The 19214-nt window shown below is 41.4% G+C and overlaps 1 protein-coding gene across 2 annotated transcripts in view; it reads left to right on the top strand.

Annotated features, from left to right (window-relative positions):
* Window positions 1–19214, top strand: part of NCAM2 (neural cell adhesion molecule 2) — a 478060-nt gene that overhangs the window by 348403 nt on the left and 110443 nt on the right. For both annotated transcript variants that reach the window (XM_040423215.1, XM_040423216.1), the window contains exon 14: window positions 13248–13369. In XM_040423215.1, coding sequence (XP_040279149.1) covers window positions 13248–13369 — 122 coding nt within the window. The remainder of the gene's footprint in view (window positions 1–13247; window positions 13370–19214) is intronic.

Here is a 19214-nt window from a genome sequence, read left to right as displayed (position 1 = left end):
TACCAGGCGGGAGAATACAACGAAGGCCACAGCGGGAGAAAATAGTAAGTGCAGTTAGATCCCTGCACTACCCCCTACGTATCCTGATTCTTAATTTATAATGTCTGGACCCATGAAAGTTTAAAAGGAGAGTTTGCCACCAGCTGTTTCTAGAAATATTTTTCTACATGTACAGTATAATCTAAAAGATGGGTAAACATGAAGAAATCAAGATAAGTCCTCACTCATCAACTTACCCAAAGTTCAATGTTCCTGAGCAAATATCATGTCACACCAACACAGAATCGAAGTTCCAGCATCCAGGGTTGTATATGTTGCCGTTATCTTTATTTGTCTTTGTTTAAAATACAGCTGTACAGACATCAACTCCCTCCACCGCCCGGTTAACATGTTTCGAACTTAGCAGTTCTTACTCATAACCTTAGGTCTTTTCTGTGTTTTCACCAAGGACTTGTCCGGTCTGTTCCACGCAGTGGGATTGTATGGTGAGCTGGAATGTAATCTGTTTATTGACCATGTCACACCAACGCCTGAGGACACCGGTGTGCACATGGCCAGTGCACGTGCATTGCGGACCGATATTTGCCGCCCTTACCACGGGCACTGAGTCATTACGCTCGTGTGCATAAGCCCTTACCCTGTCAACTGTCAGGTTTAAACCTAATACATAACTGTGATAGAATAGGACCTGTCAGCCAGCCAAACCATTGTAAAAGGGAATCAGCGACCTCCCTATCCAGCTGTTTTCATATGCACATAGCTGGGGTTCATCTGATTAAAATGCTCTATTAATTCCTTTGTCGATTGAAGGCTGTGTTCTTGAGTTATGATACTGTACATTTTCTTAATATACAAATCAGACCTTTGGTGCAATGAGGGCATCACCATTATACTTGTTGCACCTGAGCTCCTCTCCTTTCTGTGGCCAGCCCCTCCCTCACTGCTTTGCCAGTACCTGACCCAGTACAGCTGTCTCCCTGTAACTGCCACAGCTTCTAACAGACCATATTACTGGTGGCAGTTAAAGCTTTATCTCCAGTTGCTGCTTTCTCAGATTTCACTGAGGGTCACATGACCTGTGATGTCAGACTCTCTCCATGCTCCGATGATGTTTCGTGCACAATCCTGAGAGAGCAGATATGTGTCTGTACACCAGACGTCACTGTGCTGTCCACGCCCCCCTGCACTGCCGGCTGCTGCTTATTGCTCTCTGGATTCTTGAGGAAAAACATCAACCCCTTCAGCTGCACAGACTCAGTGCTGAAGGCTTTACTGAGTAGCTGCAGGCAGTGAGGAGACAAATGCTGGGCACAGGAGCTGACAAAGGCGTTCTGCAGAGCATTGCACAAGAAAAGGTAGGGGTAAGATCCTGTGTGTATCAGCAGTGTCATTGTACAGCTGGGACTTGTAGTACTACAAATACAACATGCTGCAGAGTCTCCCAGCAGGCAGACATGTCACTCAGGGCAGCACTTATATTCACTCCCTTTGTAGAGCAGGGGGAGGGGCAGAGATTTTTGTTATTGCAGGTAAACAAAGGGCCAGAAGAGAATCAGGGAAATTAGGAAATACAGTAGGATGTGAAAGTTTGGGCAACCTTGTTAATCGTCATGATTTTCCTGTATAAATCGTTGGTTGTTACGATAAAAAATGTCCGTTAAATATATCATATAGGAGACACACACAGTGATATTTGAGAAGTGAAATGAAGTTTATTGGATTTACAGAAAGTGTGCTATAATTGTTTAAAGAAAATTAGGCAGGTGCATAAATTTGGGCACCACAAAAAAGAAATGAAATCAATATTTAATAGATCCTACTTTTGCAGAAATTACAGCCTCTAAACGCTTCCTGTAGGTTCCAAGGAGAGTCTGGATTCTGGTTGAAGGTATTTTGGACCATTCCTCTTTACAAAACATCTTTAGTTCATTCAGGTTTGATGGCTTCCGAGCAGTGCAGTTTCTAGGTAAAATTTCTCTCAGGGCGAGTGTCAAAAAAACTCCCCCCCAAAAAAAAAACTGCTCGATAAAATCATATCAGAAGAGTACTTGCAACCGTCTCACCATATATATATATATATATTTATTTATTTTTTATGCAAATTGCGGGTCCACAACACACCCGCCCGACACCCCTATAGAAATGCCTATTCTTGTCCGCAGCTGCTGACAAGAATAGGACATGCTCTATCTTTTGCGGAGCTGCGGACCCGAAGATCGGGGCTGCGCTCCGCAATTGCGGATGCAGACAGCACACTGTGTGCTGTCCGCATCCATTTCGTCCCCATAGAGAATGAATGGGTCCGCACCCGTTCCGCAAAATTGCGGAACGGATGCGGACCCATTTTGCGGACGTGTGAAATGGAGCCTAACCCCTACATAGTGTAGAGGTATACTGTATATTGTGTGGCACAGTGTAGGCTATGTGTGTATAACATAAATATATTTCACATGAAAACTTACAATTACTTGGCTTGGCCCTTGGGGATCTCGGACGCCACTTCCACACTTTGGCCGGGGGCTCGGCGGAGCTGATGGGTTTTATCCTAATGAGAAAGATTTCATAATAAGGATTTGGAGAAGGGGCAGAGGGATAGCAGAGCAGAGAGAGGCTGGTGCTGCTACTAGGGGGTCATACCATGGGGGAGTAATAAAGCCCACCATAATGCCCCCCCAGTAGTAATAATTCTCCTTATAATGTGCAAAACATACCCCCTTGTAATGCCCCCAGTTGAGCTAATGTTCCCATAATGTGCCAATATAAAATACCCCTTCTCAGTGCCCCCGTAGATGACCCCATAGTGCTCCTCTCCCCCCTTCCCCATAGTACCCACCATAATGTGTCCCAGTATAAAATGCCCCTATACAGAGCCCCCATATAAAATACCCCTTCTTTTCAGCCTATATAGATGTCCCTATAGTGCCACCCAATAATGTGCCAGTAATAAGTGCCCCAATAGATGCCCCCCAATCATGTACCAGTAAGATGTGCCCCCAAATCATGTGCCAGTAAGATGTGCCCCCATAGATGCCCCCCAATCATGTGCCAGTAATAAGAGCCCCCCACCATCATGTGCCAGTAGCCTGAGTGCCCCCCTATCATGTGCCAGTAGCCCCCCTATCATGTGCCAGTAGCCCCCTTATCATGTGCCAGTAGCCCCCCTATCAAGTGCCAGTAGCCCCCCTATCATGTGCCAGTAGCCCCCTATCATGTGCCAGTAGCCCCCCTATCAAGGGCCAGTAGCCCCCCTATCATGTGCCAGTAGCCCCCCTATCAAGGGCCAGTAGCCCCCCTATCATGTGCCAGTAGCCCCCCTATCATGTGCCAGTAGCCCCCCCTTATGTGCCAGTAGCCTCCTATCATGTGCCAGTGGCCCCCCTTATGTGCCAGTAGCCCCCCTTATGTGCCAGTAGCCCCCCTTATCCCTTATTTGCCAGTAGACCCCCATATGTGCCAGTAGCCAGTAGCCCCCCTTATGTGCCAGCAGCCCCCCTTATGTCTGTGCCAGCAGCCTCCTGTCTGTGCCAGAAGCCCCCCTTATTTGCCAGTAGCCCCCCTTATGTGCCAGTAGCCAGTAGCCCCCCATATGTGCCAGCAGCCCCCCTTATGTCTGTTCCAGCCCAGCAGCCCCCCTTATGTGCCAGCAGCCCCCTTTATGTGCCAGTAGCCAGTATCCCCCCTTATGTGCCAGCAGCCCCCCTTATGTCTGTGCCAGCCCAGCAGCCCCCCTTATGTGCCAGGATTGTGATTTTTACATATAAAAAAATTAATAATAAACTTATACTTACCTCCTCCAGGATGCGATGCAGGCCTCTTCCGGGATGTGTCCCTCGCTGGCCCTGGCGGCGCGATGACGTCATCGCCGCCGCGACCGGCCTCTGATAGGCTGCTGGCCTAGTGCTGGCAGCCTATCAGAGGAACAGGGAGGGGACACACCTCTCCCTGCCCTGCCGCATTACAGACATTTGTATCGCCGTCCTGAGGACGGCGATACAGATGAGATGACTTTGGAGATGAGTGAGCGCTTCCACAATGGAAGCGCAGCGCTCATCTCCTGCTGTGCCCCGCCGGCGCCCCCCTTCTGACAGCGCCCCGGGCGGCTGCCCGGCCCGCCCGCCCCAAGAAACGGCCCTGCTTCCGAGCATGGACAGCTCTCTTTAAGTCACACCACAGATGTTCAATTATATTTAGGTCTGGGGACTGAGATGGCCATTCCAGAACGTTGTACTTGTTCCTCTGCATAAATGCCTTAGTGGATTTTGAGCAGTGTTTAGGGTCGTTGTCTTGTTGAAAGATCCAGCCCCGGCGCAGCTTCAGCTTTGTCACTGATTCCTGGACATTAGTCTCCAGAATCTGCTGATACTGAGTGGAATCCATGCGTCCCTCAACTTTGACAAGATTCCCAGTCCCTGCACTGGCCACACAGCCCCACAGCATGATGGAACAACCACCATATTTTACTGTAGGTAGCAGGTGTTTTTCTTGGAATGCTGTGTTCTTTTTCCTCCATGCATAACGCCCCTTGTTATGGCCAAATAACTAAATTTTAGTTTCATCAGTCCACAGCACCTTATTCCAAAATGAAGCTGGCTTGTCCAAATGTGCTTTAGCCCACCTCAAGCGGCACTTTTTGTGCTGTGGGTGGAGAAAAGGCTTCCTCTGCATCACTCTCACATACAGCATCTCCTTGTGTAAAGTGCGCCGAATGGTTGAACGATGCACAGTGACTCCATCTGCAGCAAGATGATGTTGTAGGTCTTTGGTGCTGGTCTGTGGGTTGACTCTGACTGTTCTCACCATTCGTTGCTTCTGTCTATCCGAGATTTCTCTTGGTCTGCCATTTCGAGCCTTAACTTGAACTGAGCCTGTGGTCTTCCATTTCCTCAATATGTTCCTAACTGTGGAAACAGACAGCTGAAATCTCTGAGACAGCTTTCTGTATCCTTCCCCTAAACCATGATGGTGAACAATCTTTGTCTTCAGGTCATTTTAGAGTTGTTTTGAGACCCCCATGTTGCTACTCTTCAGAGAAAATTTAAAGAGGAGGGAAACTTACAATTGACCCTGTTAAATACTCTTTCTCATAATTGGATTCACCTGTGTATGTAGGTCAGGGGTCACTGAGCTTACCAAGCCAATTTGAGTTCCAATAATTAGTTCTAAAGGTTTTGGAATCAATAAAATGACAACAGTGCCCAAATTTATGCACCTGCCTAATTTTGTTTAAACAATTATAGCACACTTTCTGTAAATCCAATAAACTTCATTTCACTTCTCAAATATCACTGTGTGTGTCTCCTATATGATATATTTAACTGACATTTTTTTATCGTAACAACCAACGATTTATACAGGAAAATCATGACGATTAACAAGGTTGCCCAAACTTTCACATTCCACTGTATATATTTTTTTGCCTAAAACTTGCTTAGCTTATTTCTGCCGATCAGATTTACAGTGCTATATATTTCTATTTTATAACTCGGACAACCCCTTTAACTGTACTTCTTTGAAGTCTATGTTTTCACTATTGATGTAGAATTATTTTAATAACTGCTGAGAAAAAGAAAAACTACAAAGCAGCATTTTGTAGGTTTTTGTGCCAGCTGGTCACTATGTAATTTAAAGAGCGCAGAGACAGTGCGACTAATTACAGTCCGTCTGCTGTTGTACACAGCACAATCACCTCTATGCCATTGTCTAACGTAAAGCTTTCTGGACAATTACAATGGAGCCAATAATTCAAACTTACGGAACAGAAAACTAGACAGAGTTTTTCAATAACAGGATTAGATCAATTAGAGCATTTAGCAGTGTAACATGTCCTTGCTTTTCCCTAACTTTTGAAACTGTATCTGTTAGAAATTTTTATTAAAAGTCAGTTTGGAATTGTTTCACCATAAATATATCACATTTATAGCTTAACTTTGCCGTCAAGGACATGCTCCATAGGTTTCCTCATCTGCTTGAATGTAAACCTATTATACCTGAAGAGGAGACATTATTTTCACATTCCATGGGTCCAATGAAGCCAGATAAAAGAGTTAGGATGTTTTTACGGAAATAGCGCCCCTTTGCTCCATGGGTTATTTCTGGTACTGCAGTTTATTTCCAGTAGTAAAAATGAGGCTGAGCTGCAGTACCAGACACAACCCATGTAATACTGTGGTGTGTTTTCTGGGAAAAACCAACCTATTTTTCTTATCTTATACAAATCCTTCTAGTTTTTGGAGAAGAAATAATGGAAAGTCTATTTATTATTGAACATACACCTACCTACTTGCCTGTTATCCAACTACCCATTAGGGGCCAGACTCCCCCTCGTCTTCAGTGTTTATTAAAGGGGTTATCCACTTTTTTATTTGTTATTTTTTAATGGTCTTGTGTGATTAAGCACTTTAACAGTGATAATGTTTAAAACATGTACATGGTGGGTTGTAACCGGGCTAGGATCAGATGCTGAATCTACAGCATATGATCCGGTAAGTGCCCACAACATAATTGCACCAGGGAGCACAGCATTGTCCCAGTAGGAATATTTTCAACATTATCACTGTTTAAAGTGCTTAATCACATGAAGGGGGAGGGGCATAAAAAAAAAGAAAAATATAAAATTATATAAAAATTATAAAAATTGTCGCGCGACATTGGTGCGACAAAATGTCGCGCAACAAATGTCGTCGTGTAGACTTAGCCTAAATAGACTTTCCATTATTTCTTCTCCAAAAACTTGTGTCTTGTACTGCAGCTCAGCCCTATTTTTACTACTGGAAAAAAATTGGGAATAATCCTTTTAAGTTTTGAAAAGCATAGGATACATCAAAAATCAGACAATAAACCTACACGTTTATCACAAGGGTTTTGCTCATCTCCCGCTTAAGGGCAGTTGGGAATTAATATATTATATTATATTATAGTAAGAAAATGTACAGTATCATAACTCAAGAACACAGACTTCAATCGACAAAGGAAAAAAGAGAGCATTTTAATCAGATGAACCCCAGCTATGTGCATATGCAAACAGCTGGATAGGGAGGTCGCTGATTCCCTTTTACAATGGTTTGGCTGGCTGACAGGTCCTATCCTATCACAGTTATGTATTCGGTTTAAGCCTGACAGTCGACAGGGTAAGGGCTCATGAACACGAGCGGAATGACTCTGTGCCCGTGGTAAGGACCGCAAATATCGGTCCGCAATGCTTCGTGCACTGGCCATGTGCACACCGGTGTCTTCAGGTGTTGGTGTGACATGGTCAATAAACAGATTACATTCCAGCTCACCATACGATCCCACTGCGTGGAACCGACCGGACAAGTCCTTGGTGCAAACACAGAAAAGAAGTTCCAGCATCCAGGGTTGTATATGTTGCCGTTATCTTTATTTAATATATTATACAGTATGATTGTATTTTGGGAAACCTGTATACTACTAGTGATGAGCAGCAGGGGCAATATTCGAATTCACGATATTTCGCGAGTATTTGGGCAAATATTTGTCATATATTCGCGAATTTTAGAATTTTTTGGATTGCGAAAACCGGCAATGTAATATGCGCGTATTGTGTGTGCAATACAGGTGTGGGTCACTGTTGCTACATTTTTCAAGCTGCTAGAAGTTTCCTGAGACTGGAGAAAATTGTTGGCACGGCAGAACATTACAGTAGCTTTATATGCAGATAGAGTGCTCCAATATATTCGCGAATGCGCAAATCGGCAATTAATGATGCGCATATTTTTGCGCAATACGTGCAACTTCACATTTTAGCAGGTCTGACTACATATTACTGATTGATGCACTAAGTATTGTTGTAAACTTGTGACATCACAGAACTATGTAAAAAACTGCAGAAAATGGCTGCTGGGGAGGTTCTTATATAGTAAGGGGTAGGAAACTTTCCTATTGGTTGCTAGGGATGTTGCTAAGCTCAGACAAAGACATTGCAGCCTTCTCATTGGCCCACAAGCAAGAAGGGAGGTTACTGATGAAAAAAAAAATCTAGAATATTCGTGAATACGAATATATAGCACTATATTCTAAATCTTCGCAAATTCTCGAAGTGGCGATGTACGCAATTAAAATTTGTGTTTTGAATATTCGCGCCCAACACTATATACTACATGCATGGATAAAAATAGTGAAGCACCTACACATTACACCTACAGGAGGTTTTAGGACATCTCATTCTAAATCTGTAGGCATTTAAATGGCATTGCCCCCCCCCCCCCACCCTTTGTAATTGAGCATCTACGACACTTCTGGGAAGGCTTTGTACAAGATTATAGAGTGTGTTTTTCCAGAACACTTCAACTTTGCAATAATACAACTCACAATTGATGGTGGAATGTCTAGGAGGAAACATTTTGAAGTAACATTCCATTGTACAGTAAAAAACTGTTACAGTGCATTCCGATTTACATAGATAGGACTACAGATGACATTTTGATTACCAATAATACATGCCAAACATAGTGGTGATATATTACAAATGGAGATGAGCAAAGTTTTGAAAAGTTTGAATCAGCCGATTCGCCAAAGTTCGCTAAGAAATTTTATTTGTTCCAAATTAATTTGTCACAAATCTCTATAACTCAGGTATACCCAGGCCACTCTGTCTAAGCATAGTCTTCTCATTTGTTGGCCCGATCTATGTGTGAAGGCTTAGAGGTTAACCCTTTCCCCACAGCCAAACAGTAAATTTACGGCACAGTCTGGCATGTGCAGCGGGCGCCATGGCCGCCGGGTGTCTGTGACCGGTGGTAAGGCTTGTTGCAGACTTTTAACCCTTCAGATGCTGTGGTCATCTGGGTGTGCTCCGGCTCCCCCTGGCGGGGATCACGGGAGCCGGAACGTGTATGCAGCAGTCCCTGTCCCCCTATGTGATCGTACCAGAGATGGTACATAGAATTGAGGTTAGTGATGAGCGGCAGGGGTCATATTCGAATTTGCGATATTTCGCAAATATTTTGTGGAATATACTTTTTTTACTTGAAAAATCGGCAATGTAATGATCGCGTAATATGCGAATATTACGAGATCAATACAGGTGTGGGTCAAAAAGGAATATATAGCACTATATTCGATATAGTGCTATATATTAATTTTTAAGAATATTCATCATTTTTTTTCATCTGAAGTCATGATTCCTCCCTGCTTAAGTTGCTTGACAAATTTTTGAAGTTGCGATATTCGCAATAAATATTCAGAATTTGAATATTCGCGCTCAACACTAATTGAGGTGGAAAAACCTTCCTCAAAGCAATAAAATTGAGGGATCCACAACAGGGATTACCATAATCTCATGTGGATCCCTTCATAAGGTCCGGGATCCCTCCCTACTTTAAACCTAGTGGTATTTTGGTAATTATTAAGGTTACGACCAGACGGTCGTAACAGTCTGGTCGTATTGCAGCAATGCTGTCCCTAACACGGAAGTGCTTGCCACGTCTCTCCTTATGCTCAGCACACAGGAAAATGGCAGACACAATGTGGGATGAGGGTTTTATAGGGCTGTGACATCACAGGGGATGGCAAGGCATTATGGGTGATCTCACATTCCCTGGCTTCTTACTTTCACTTTGTAACACGTGTAGCTGACATTTTAGGAAAAACTGATTCATTACCATGAAGCACAAGGGCATTGGTATTCATGTTGAGTCTACTTTTTCCTAAACCTCGCACCGGACTCCGCTTCAGATACTTCACTTTATTCAACACTAATTGCAAACATAAATATACCACACACATGCATTCTATTGATATACCGCACACATATATTATACCACACACATACTGTACATAGTACTGCTATAATACACACTTCTATATTGCTACTGTACTGAGCACATATCACTGCTTTATGATGCACAAATACATACACACAAAGACATACAGTGATCTGATTTTATGGAGGCAGTTTTAGCTCAAAAATGTTTACTGGTATCGATATCTGAAGACTATCCATATATTTTCCATTGTAGTGGCCACTGCAGGAGTAGTGTAGTTTTGTGTGCTGCTCATTCAAATGTATGTCCGACCATAGAGCGGGCTTCCGCTCTGGCTAATATATAGGATGTTCGAAGTGGGATACCCCTATGATATCCATTAGCCCTAATCGGACATATAGAAACTATTACCGTATTTCTTTATTGTTTTCAACATATTAGAATAGCAGTGGGTTCATCAAAATACATTAGACCACATGTCTTAAGTTTCATGCACCATTTGTGATGAAAATAAGGACATTAAAACAGAGCTCCTCAACTCCAGTCCTCAGGGCCAACCTGCCAGTCATGTTTTCAGGATCTCCTTAATATTGAGCAGGTGATACAATTAGTGTTAATACATCAGGACTTACCACAGGTCTTTATTCTTTGGGATATTCTTAAATCATAACCGGCAGGTGGTCTCTGAGGACTGGAGTTGAGGAGCACTGCATTAAAATGCTGGTGGCATATTGATAGAATATGCCACCAGTGTCTGATAGGTGTGGATTCCACCTCTGGGACACGCACCTATCTCTAGAACGGAGCCTGCAACGTGAGAGTGGACTGCTCATACGCAGCCGCCCTCCATTAATTTCTATGGGACTCCCCCAGAAACCCGCACCTATCAGAAATTGGTGTTGTTTACTATTGATATATAAATGGTAAAAAGTATAAATCTGAAGGTGTCGGCCCTTTACAGAGTAATGAGTGGGCGAGTTGCAGAGAGCGATGAGGAGAAAGCAAAGCTATTAAATATTTTTTTTCTCCACTGTATTCACTGAAGAAAATAAACTGTCAGATGAAATGCAGAATGTAAAAGTTAATTCCCCATTAAATGTGCCCTGTCTGACCTAGAAAGAAGTACAGCGGCATCTTAAAAAGAGTAAAATAGACAAATAGCTGGGACCAGATGGCATACACCCCCGTATCCTAAGAGAATTAAGTAATGTCATAGCCAGACCCTTATTTCTGATATTTAAGGACTCTATAATTACAGGGAGTGTTCCACAGGATTGGCGCATAGCAAATGTGGTGCCAATATTCAAAAAGGGTCCAAAAACAGTGCTCAGAAACTATAGGCCGGTAAGTTTTGGTCATGTCAAACTAATTTAATCACTTTCTATGAGGAGATAAGTTCTAGACTTGACAGCGGCAAATCAATGGATGTTGTATATCTGGACTTCTCCAAAGCATTTGACACTGTACCGTGTAAAAAGTTAGTATATAAAATGAGAATGCTTGGACTGAGAGAAAATGTCTGTATGTGGGTAAGTAAATGGCTCAGTGATAGAAAACAGAGTGTGGTTATTAACGGTACACACTCAGATTGGGTCACTGTCACTAGTGGGGTACCACAGAGGTCAGTATTGGGCCCTATTCTCTTCAATATATGTATTAATGATCTTATAGAAGGCTTGCACAGTAAAATATAAATTTTTGCAGATGACACTAAATTGTGTAAAGTAATTAACATGGAGGAGGACAGTGAATGGCTGCAGACGGATCTGGATAGATTGGATGCTTGGACAGAGAAGTGGCAGATGAGGTTTAACACTGACAAATGTATGGTTATGCACGTGGGAAGGAATAATGCACGTCACCAGTACATACTAAATTATAAGACACTGGGTAACACTGACATGGAAAAGGACCGAGGAATTTTGGTGAACAATAAACTAAGCTGTAGAAACCAATATCAGGCAGCTGCTGCCAAGTCCAATAAGATAATGGGTTGCATCAAAAGGGGCATAGATGCCCGTGATGAGAACATAGTCCTACCACTTTGCAAATCACTAGTCAGACCACACATGGAGTACTGTGTACAGTTCTGGGCTCCTGTGAACAAGGCAGACATAGCAGAGCTGGAGAGGGTTCAGAGGAGGGCAACTAAAGTAATAACTGGAATGGGTGGACTACATTACCCTGAAAGATTATCAAAATTAGGGTTATTCACTTTAGAAAAAAGGCGACTGAGGGGAGATCTAATAACTATGCATAAATATATCAGGGGTCAGTACAGAGATCTCTCCCATCATCTTTTTATCCCATCATCTATTTATGACAAGGGGACATCCTCTGCATCTGGAGGAAAGAAGGTTTGTACACAAACATGGAAGAGGATTCTTTACGGTAAGAGCAGTGAGACTATGGAACTCTCTGACTGAGGAGGTGGTGATGGTAAGTTCACTAAAAAAGTTCAAGAGGGGCCTGGATGTATTCCTGGAGTGTAATAATATTACAGGCTATAGCTACTAGAGATGGGTTAGTGATCCAGGGAGTTATTCTGATGCCTGAGTCATGAAGGAATTTTTCCCCCTAAAGTGAGGAAAATTGGCTTCTACCTCACAGGAGTTTTTTGCCTTCCTCTTGATCAACTTGCAGGATAAGAGGCTGAACTGGATGGATGGATGTCTTTTTTCAGCCTTATAAACTATGTTACTATGCCACCAATGTTTGAGATGGGCCAACCCCTTAATTATTTGCACCACTTGTGATTCATGTCAGCCAAGTGGCGATGGTTGTGTACAGATGTTTCATAACCAAACAATATTTCAAGAATGTAACTTTAAAAAATAAATAAAAAAAATTTGCATCTGCATGCCCCCAGCTGATTGACATAGAATATAAACCAAAAGACTAAAGCAATACCTAAACCCTTTCAAAAATAAATGGAATAGGACCAGTGGCGGATTGGGAAATTAAAGTGGCCCTGGAAAAAATACTAAAAGTGGCCCCGGAAAAAATACTAAAAGTGGCCCCATTTTGTAGTCTGTCCAAATTGATGGAAGGCAGGGCCATCAATACCATATTATGGCACATTTATACCACCCCAACAGAGCCAAATACCTCAGTCCCTCACAAAATACTGCCCCCATCAGCACAAACTACATCCCCAAAAACTTCCAGTGGCCGGCTGTGAGGAGGGCTCAGACGGCTTCTTGGGCATCGGCCCACTGGGACATTTCCCTGTAAGGTCTATGGCCAATCCGCCCCTGCATAGGACAACAATTAGGTGTTATAAAAAAGTTACAGAAGAAAATCAGTCCTACACAAAAAAGCCACTATTGATAGATGTTGGCCATGGATCTCTTTATGGCAGACACCAAGTGGCTCTGCAAAAATGTACTGCTGTGCCAACATATGGCTTATCAACATGCTAAGAGCAAAAATAAAGTGGTTTCGCTCGATGAAGTTATCAATGAGAAGATGTCATCATTAAAGATATAATTATACAAATTGATATATTTGTGTATTTTATTTTAGGTGAACCAGGTCCACCATCTATTCATGGACAGCCAGGTGCAGGCAAGAGCTTCAAGCTAAGCATAAAAAAGCAAGATGACGGGGGCGCCCCAATTTTAAATTATGTTGTTAAATACAGAAGTGTGAGTACAATGACTTTTTATTTATCAGAACAATATTAAATATAATGTCCACCACTGAATACCTACTGTAAACTGGATTAAAACTTTGCACTAATTAATTTCTCAATACATCTTTACTGTAGTCCGATTTCCATTTTCATGATACAACAACATGCCCAAACTCTACCCCATGTTAGTGGATCCTTCCCCTTTCTATGCCATTGTCTTTTTAGCCCAAAGTACGATTCTGCTTCTCTAGTTCGCTACTGCTATAACATCTACCCCTCTAGCGCAGTACCCCTACATCCTAACCTTTTCCTATGTATGACACAGGATTGATGCAATGGTTTACATTGGAGGAGTTACTTTATTGAGCAGGGACACGAGCAATGTATGTATGTGATGTCGCAATAGGATAAATAATAACTGTATTATAGTGAGATCAGAAGTCCGGGAAATACAAGACAACATGACGTAGGTGGATAATGAGTTTACTAAACTATGATAAAAGATATATATATATACACAAAGATATACAAAGATAAAGTAAAAGTCACCGTAAGTCATGAGACAGATGGGCGATCTCCAGGTCAACCAGCTCCCAACATGGCACTCGGCTGATGCCCATATGATACAAGGAGAGGGGATGGTAGCAATACTTATTACCCTGACAATGTCTTCAATGGAGCTGAGCTCCTCTGTTCCAAAACTAAGTGTTTTCTACTCACCTGGCCCATCCTAGCCCCACCTAAAGGTCCTTACGCATGTACAGTTACCTCATACTGCAGAAATGTGGCCAGGTATAAACATCACTAAATAACTTCATGAAGATAAAGGGGAAGAACCGATTAAAAACATTGCTTTACGATGACTTACAGTAATGCAACCATTTTGGGTTTCTACGAGGAAAGATAAAAAATCTTACTTATACAATATGTGTCCAAAATCTGTTTTAGAAAAACAGTACTGTGATCCACTATGAAGATATAAGAAATTAATGTGCACAGATTTTTTTTTATCTAAAACTATGATGATAAAAAGGGGAAATTCACCTTACATAAATTGTCATCCTTCTGCCTGGTATTCTGTCCACGATCTCCAATGTATATTAATTTAAATGGAAAAAAGAAATTTGAAAAGTATAAATTTAAATTAAAATCACTGCAGTAACTTTGTTTTGTTTTAAATTGTAATGAGACTGGAGTGCCATATTTTATATGGTTCGTGAATTAGATGAGATTATAATAACACACTAGATAAACATGAATTCATTATCGGTTTGCAACATTAATTTTGAAATGTTCTAATTTACAATTCATTCATTTGTCAAAAAGTTGTATTTATTCAATTTTAAATTAATTCATATCTCTGCCAAAATGGAAATGCTACCTACTGTATATGCATGGGACCGCATCCCTGGTGCATGCCCTGATAGGTGAAAAAAATCGAATTTAATTTAATTTGATGTAGTAATGTGTGCATATGCCTGAACAGTGACAATGGGAAAAACCCACGCTAAAAGCTTTTCCTTTATTTTAGTTTTCTTCTTTTTTTTTGTGCAATTAGCTATTTGGGCACATTTTTATGATCCATTCTTACTGGACAACAGTATATTTATTTTTAGAATTTGTATCTTTTTTTACATTTTCCTTGTTTATTTGAATATTTTTATGTTTACATATTTATTTATTTTCAGATTTTAACAAAATATTTTGTAAAAACAAGCACAACTGTAATTCAAAATATAAGATCAAAACATGCAAAGGCGGCAGCTAGTAATTAATGCAGAGATGTAGTTTGAAACTCCTTTGACCTGATGAAAAATGTGCATTCGGGCTCCACAACAGTATACTGCACGTCATTTAAAACACCTGTATCTTCATATTTGTGTCACAGTGGCGCTCCATAACCGCTGCCGTTCTTCCATCCGGGGCGACACAGATACTGCATCACTCACCATTCTGTTGCCCTGCTTGCTTTCCAGTAAAAGGGCTAGCTGCTGGGGTACTGTATTTGGCATTGGATACTCTATCCTGACTGCCAGTTCTCTTTCTCTCTCCCATCGGGCACTCTCGTGTGCGCTTCCTGGCCCGTAGAGGGCTAGCACACCTGAACACTATCTTCTCCAAGGGAGTATTTTAACTTGTTAGTCCTTGTGAATGTATGCTTTTCATTCTGTCTGGCTATGTAGTGACCTGATTACTAGCTACACCAGGTAGTGGACCGATGGCCCCCCTGTGCATACAGAAACTAAAAGGTAAAAAATCAGGGGACTGCCAGGATAACACCCTTAGGTCTAGCTCAAAGCCAAACTGGTTGGTTGGTAGAGTGGATCCACATCCACTGTCTGTTACAGTGGAACAGAAGGTCTCCGGTGCGACTGCAACCTCTACATTCTCTACAGCTACGGCTCTAAAAGAGCAGAGACTGTAAAAATACAATACAATAGTATGTTGCTATACTGTAAAACTAGACGGTTATAAAATGTGTGGATGGTTTTCTTGATATAATTCACTTAATGTATTGTATTCTGCTTTTTTATGTTCTGGTTCTTTAACTTCCTCTTAGCACAGCAAGCTCTCACATTCAGACCATCAGTGCGACCCTCTGTGATGAATCAATTAGAGCATCACACATTACACATTATCAATCTAAAGCTTTTCTGTGGGCATCTTTACCTACAACTATAAAGAGAACAATAGAGCTGTCATACTGTCATCCCAATTCTACATCTAGTATTATAATAAGAATCACCTCGCATATGACATATTCCTCTCACAGCAGCAGTAAATGTACAATAGATTACCTTTCTATATAGTTTTATCTCTCTGCACTGACTGCTACAAAAGAACAATATTTTGTATTTAATTTTCATTGACGTAGAACTGAACAAAATAAAAAAAATAAAAACAGCCAGAAATGATAAAAAAAATTGTTCCCTAGGAATAGTAAGTTTAAATAAAAATTCTCTTTCTAAGGCTACTTTCACACTCGCGTTTTGTGCGGATCCGCCTTGTATCTGCACAGACGGATCCGCACGAATAATGTATCCGTTAATAACGGATCCGTTTGCATTATTCATTAAAAAAAAAGTCTAAGTCAAAATTGCACCATTTGTGTCAGTGAAAAACGGATCCGTCCCCATTGACTTACATTGTAAGTCTAGACGGATCCGTTAGGTTCCGCAAAGTCAGACGATTACAAAAACGCTGCGAGCTGCGTTTTAGTGACCATCTAAAAAACGCAACGGAGGCCAAACGAAGCCAAATTTATGCATTCTGAACGGATCCTTATCCATTCAGAATGCATTGGGGCTGAACTGATCCGTTTTGGGCCGCTTGTGAGATCCCTGAAACGGATCTCACAAGCGGACCCAGAAACGCCAGTGTGAAAGTAGCCTAATGAAGCATCCCTTAAAAACTGATACATATGCATATACAATGAATAAAGCCAGGAACTCTAAGATGGAGAAAAGCTACCATGAAATGCTTTCATTCTTGCTTTCTCTAACCAGGTTCTAAGACATTAAACCTATCATGAGTTTTCTACTTTCACTAACAATGTGCTATTGAGAGGAGACCACAACCGAGTGGTTCACTGCCAAGTCCATCTTTTTCAGCATCAGCCAAATGTGACTATGGAATCTGTGCAGACCGGAAGTCGCGCGGATGAGATCGGGGAACCTGTTACCTTGCGCTAATTGACCGAAGCCTCACGTAGGCTTCAGAGTCAATTAGATGTATATATCAATACAGGCCACTAGGTGGCAGACTTGTATTGATGTAGTGCAAATGAAGTCTTCAATGATGGCTATTTAGCCATCACTGAATAGTTTGGGCAATCAAATGATTGCCAGTTATTTTCACCCAAGGTGACTTAAAAAAAGGGGAAAATAAAAAGGTTTTGCAAATATAAAAAAAAATAAAAAAAATAAAAAAGTTAAAATCACCCCCCTTTCTTTAAAATAAAAATACTTAACCAATAAAAATAAAAAAAACATCATGGGCATCGCCGCGTGCGAAAATGCCCATACTATTAAAATATAAAAATATTAATGGCATATGGCATAGCGGGAAAAAAAATAAAAACAGCCAATTTGCCATTTTTTGTCACTTTAACTACCCAATCATTTTTTAATAAAAAGTGATCAAAAAGTTGCACACACTTAAAATTGGTATCACTGAAAAGAACAGATTGTCCCACAAAAAAATATTCCTCACACAGCCTCGTACACATAGCTACAAAAAAGTTATAGGGGTCAGAATATGGTTATAAAAAAAATGTTTTTTTCCTCAAAGGTTTAAAAAAAAATTTCAGTCTTAAAACGCAAGAATTAAAAAATTATACAAGTGTGGTATCGTTGGAACTGTACTGACCTGGAGAATGAAGATAACAGGTCAATTTTACCGCATAGTGTACAGTGTAAAAAATAAAAAAACATTATCAGAGTTGCGTTTTCTCCCAATTCTACCCCATTTGGAATTTTTTTCCTGCTTCCTACTACATGGTATGCAACCGTAAATGGTGCCATTAGAAAGTACAACTTGTCCCACAAAAAATAAGCCCTCATAAGGCTATGTAAATGGAAAAAAAATAAAAATGTTAGGACTATGGGAAGGCGGGGAGTAAAAAACGAAAACGCAAAAATGGAAAATCCCAGGGTCCTTAAAGGGAACCTGTCACCAGTTTTATGGTGTCCTAACTAAGGGCAACATAAATAAGTGACTGATTCTCTTAGCACAATGCTGGGTCACTTTCTTTAATTGACCCAGTCAATCTGCCAACATCTTGTATTGAAAAGCTCCAGCTGATAATGATGAGTCATGAATATTCATGAGCTCCTGACTCTCCCCGCCTACCTGCTGCTGAATTGTTTCCATATGAACCAGCAGCAGGTGGGCAGGGGAGTGGCTATAGCTCTGAATTAAATATATGCTGGACTCAATGACATCACGCCGGACTCAAATCAGCTCATTAGCAAGCAGCATCTTTGTGTGTATATTATGAGGTAACCATCTGTCACACCAGTAAGTGAATACATCTAAGGTACTTTTTAGTAGTTAATGATTGTATATAATTGGTTAGATTATAATCAATTATCCACATGACAGGTTCCCTTTAAGGGGTTAAAGGAGCTTACTAGGCTCCTGATATTGATGACTTGTCCTCATTAATATCCAATTGGTGAGGGTCTGAACCCTGCACCCCTACTGATCGGCTGTTCCTTGCAGCCTCCCGCACCAGAATAAGCAGTTTGAATGGAACAGGATGGAGGTTGTTGGACCCTCACTCATAAGATATTAATGACATATCCTGAATATAGGGTAATCCACGTAGAAAAAAAAAAAGATGGAGACATCACATCCAATGGTTGGAATTTATTCCAGATACAATGTTTCGGCCTTTGTCAAGCTCCATAGCCAAAACGTTGCACCTGGAATAAATTCCAACCATTGGATGTGCTGTCTCCATCTTTCTTTTCTCTACGTGGATTACACTATTTTGTACAGGGAAGCTTACCACCTCCCCAGGAGACGTGCACCCATCGCTAGGAGTGCTTTTCTGTTCACCTTCCTTTATTTTAACTATCCTGAACATAAGCAGTATTAGGAGCCTGGAAAACCTCTTTTAGCCTTTGTAAATGTTCTAAGATCTTTGAAAAAGAGGTACCCATATTAAAGAATATGACAGAAGGGGTCTTATCCTTGTGACCCCCACCCAACCCCCTCTAGAAGGAAGGCAGAGTGGAGAACCACTGCAAAGGTGTACTATGTGGTAGTCCATTTCTGCTGTGTAATACCATAATTTTCCCTGCAGTGACCACAGTATGACCAACAATAACTGCTGCCCTACAGGAGATTTATAT

The sequence above is a fragment of the Bufo bufo genome, chromosome 3 (assembly GCF_905171765.1).
Source record: "Bufo bufo chromosome 3, aBufBuf1.1, whole genome shotgun sequence".
Lineage (NCBI taxonomy): Eukaryota > Metazoa > Chordata > Amphibia > Anura > Bufonidae > Bufo > Bufo bufo.
Note: the sequence above shows the minus strand (reverse complement) of the source record. Positions and strands in the feature narration are given on the sequence as shown.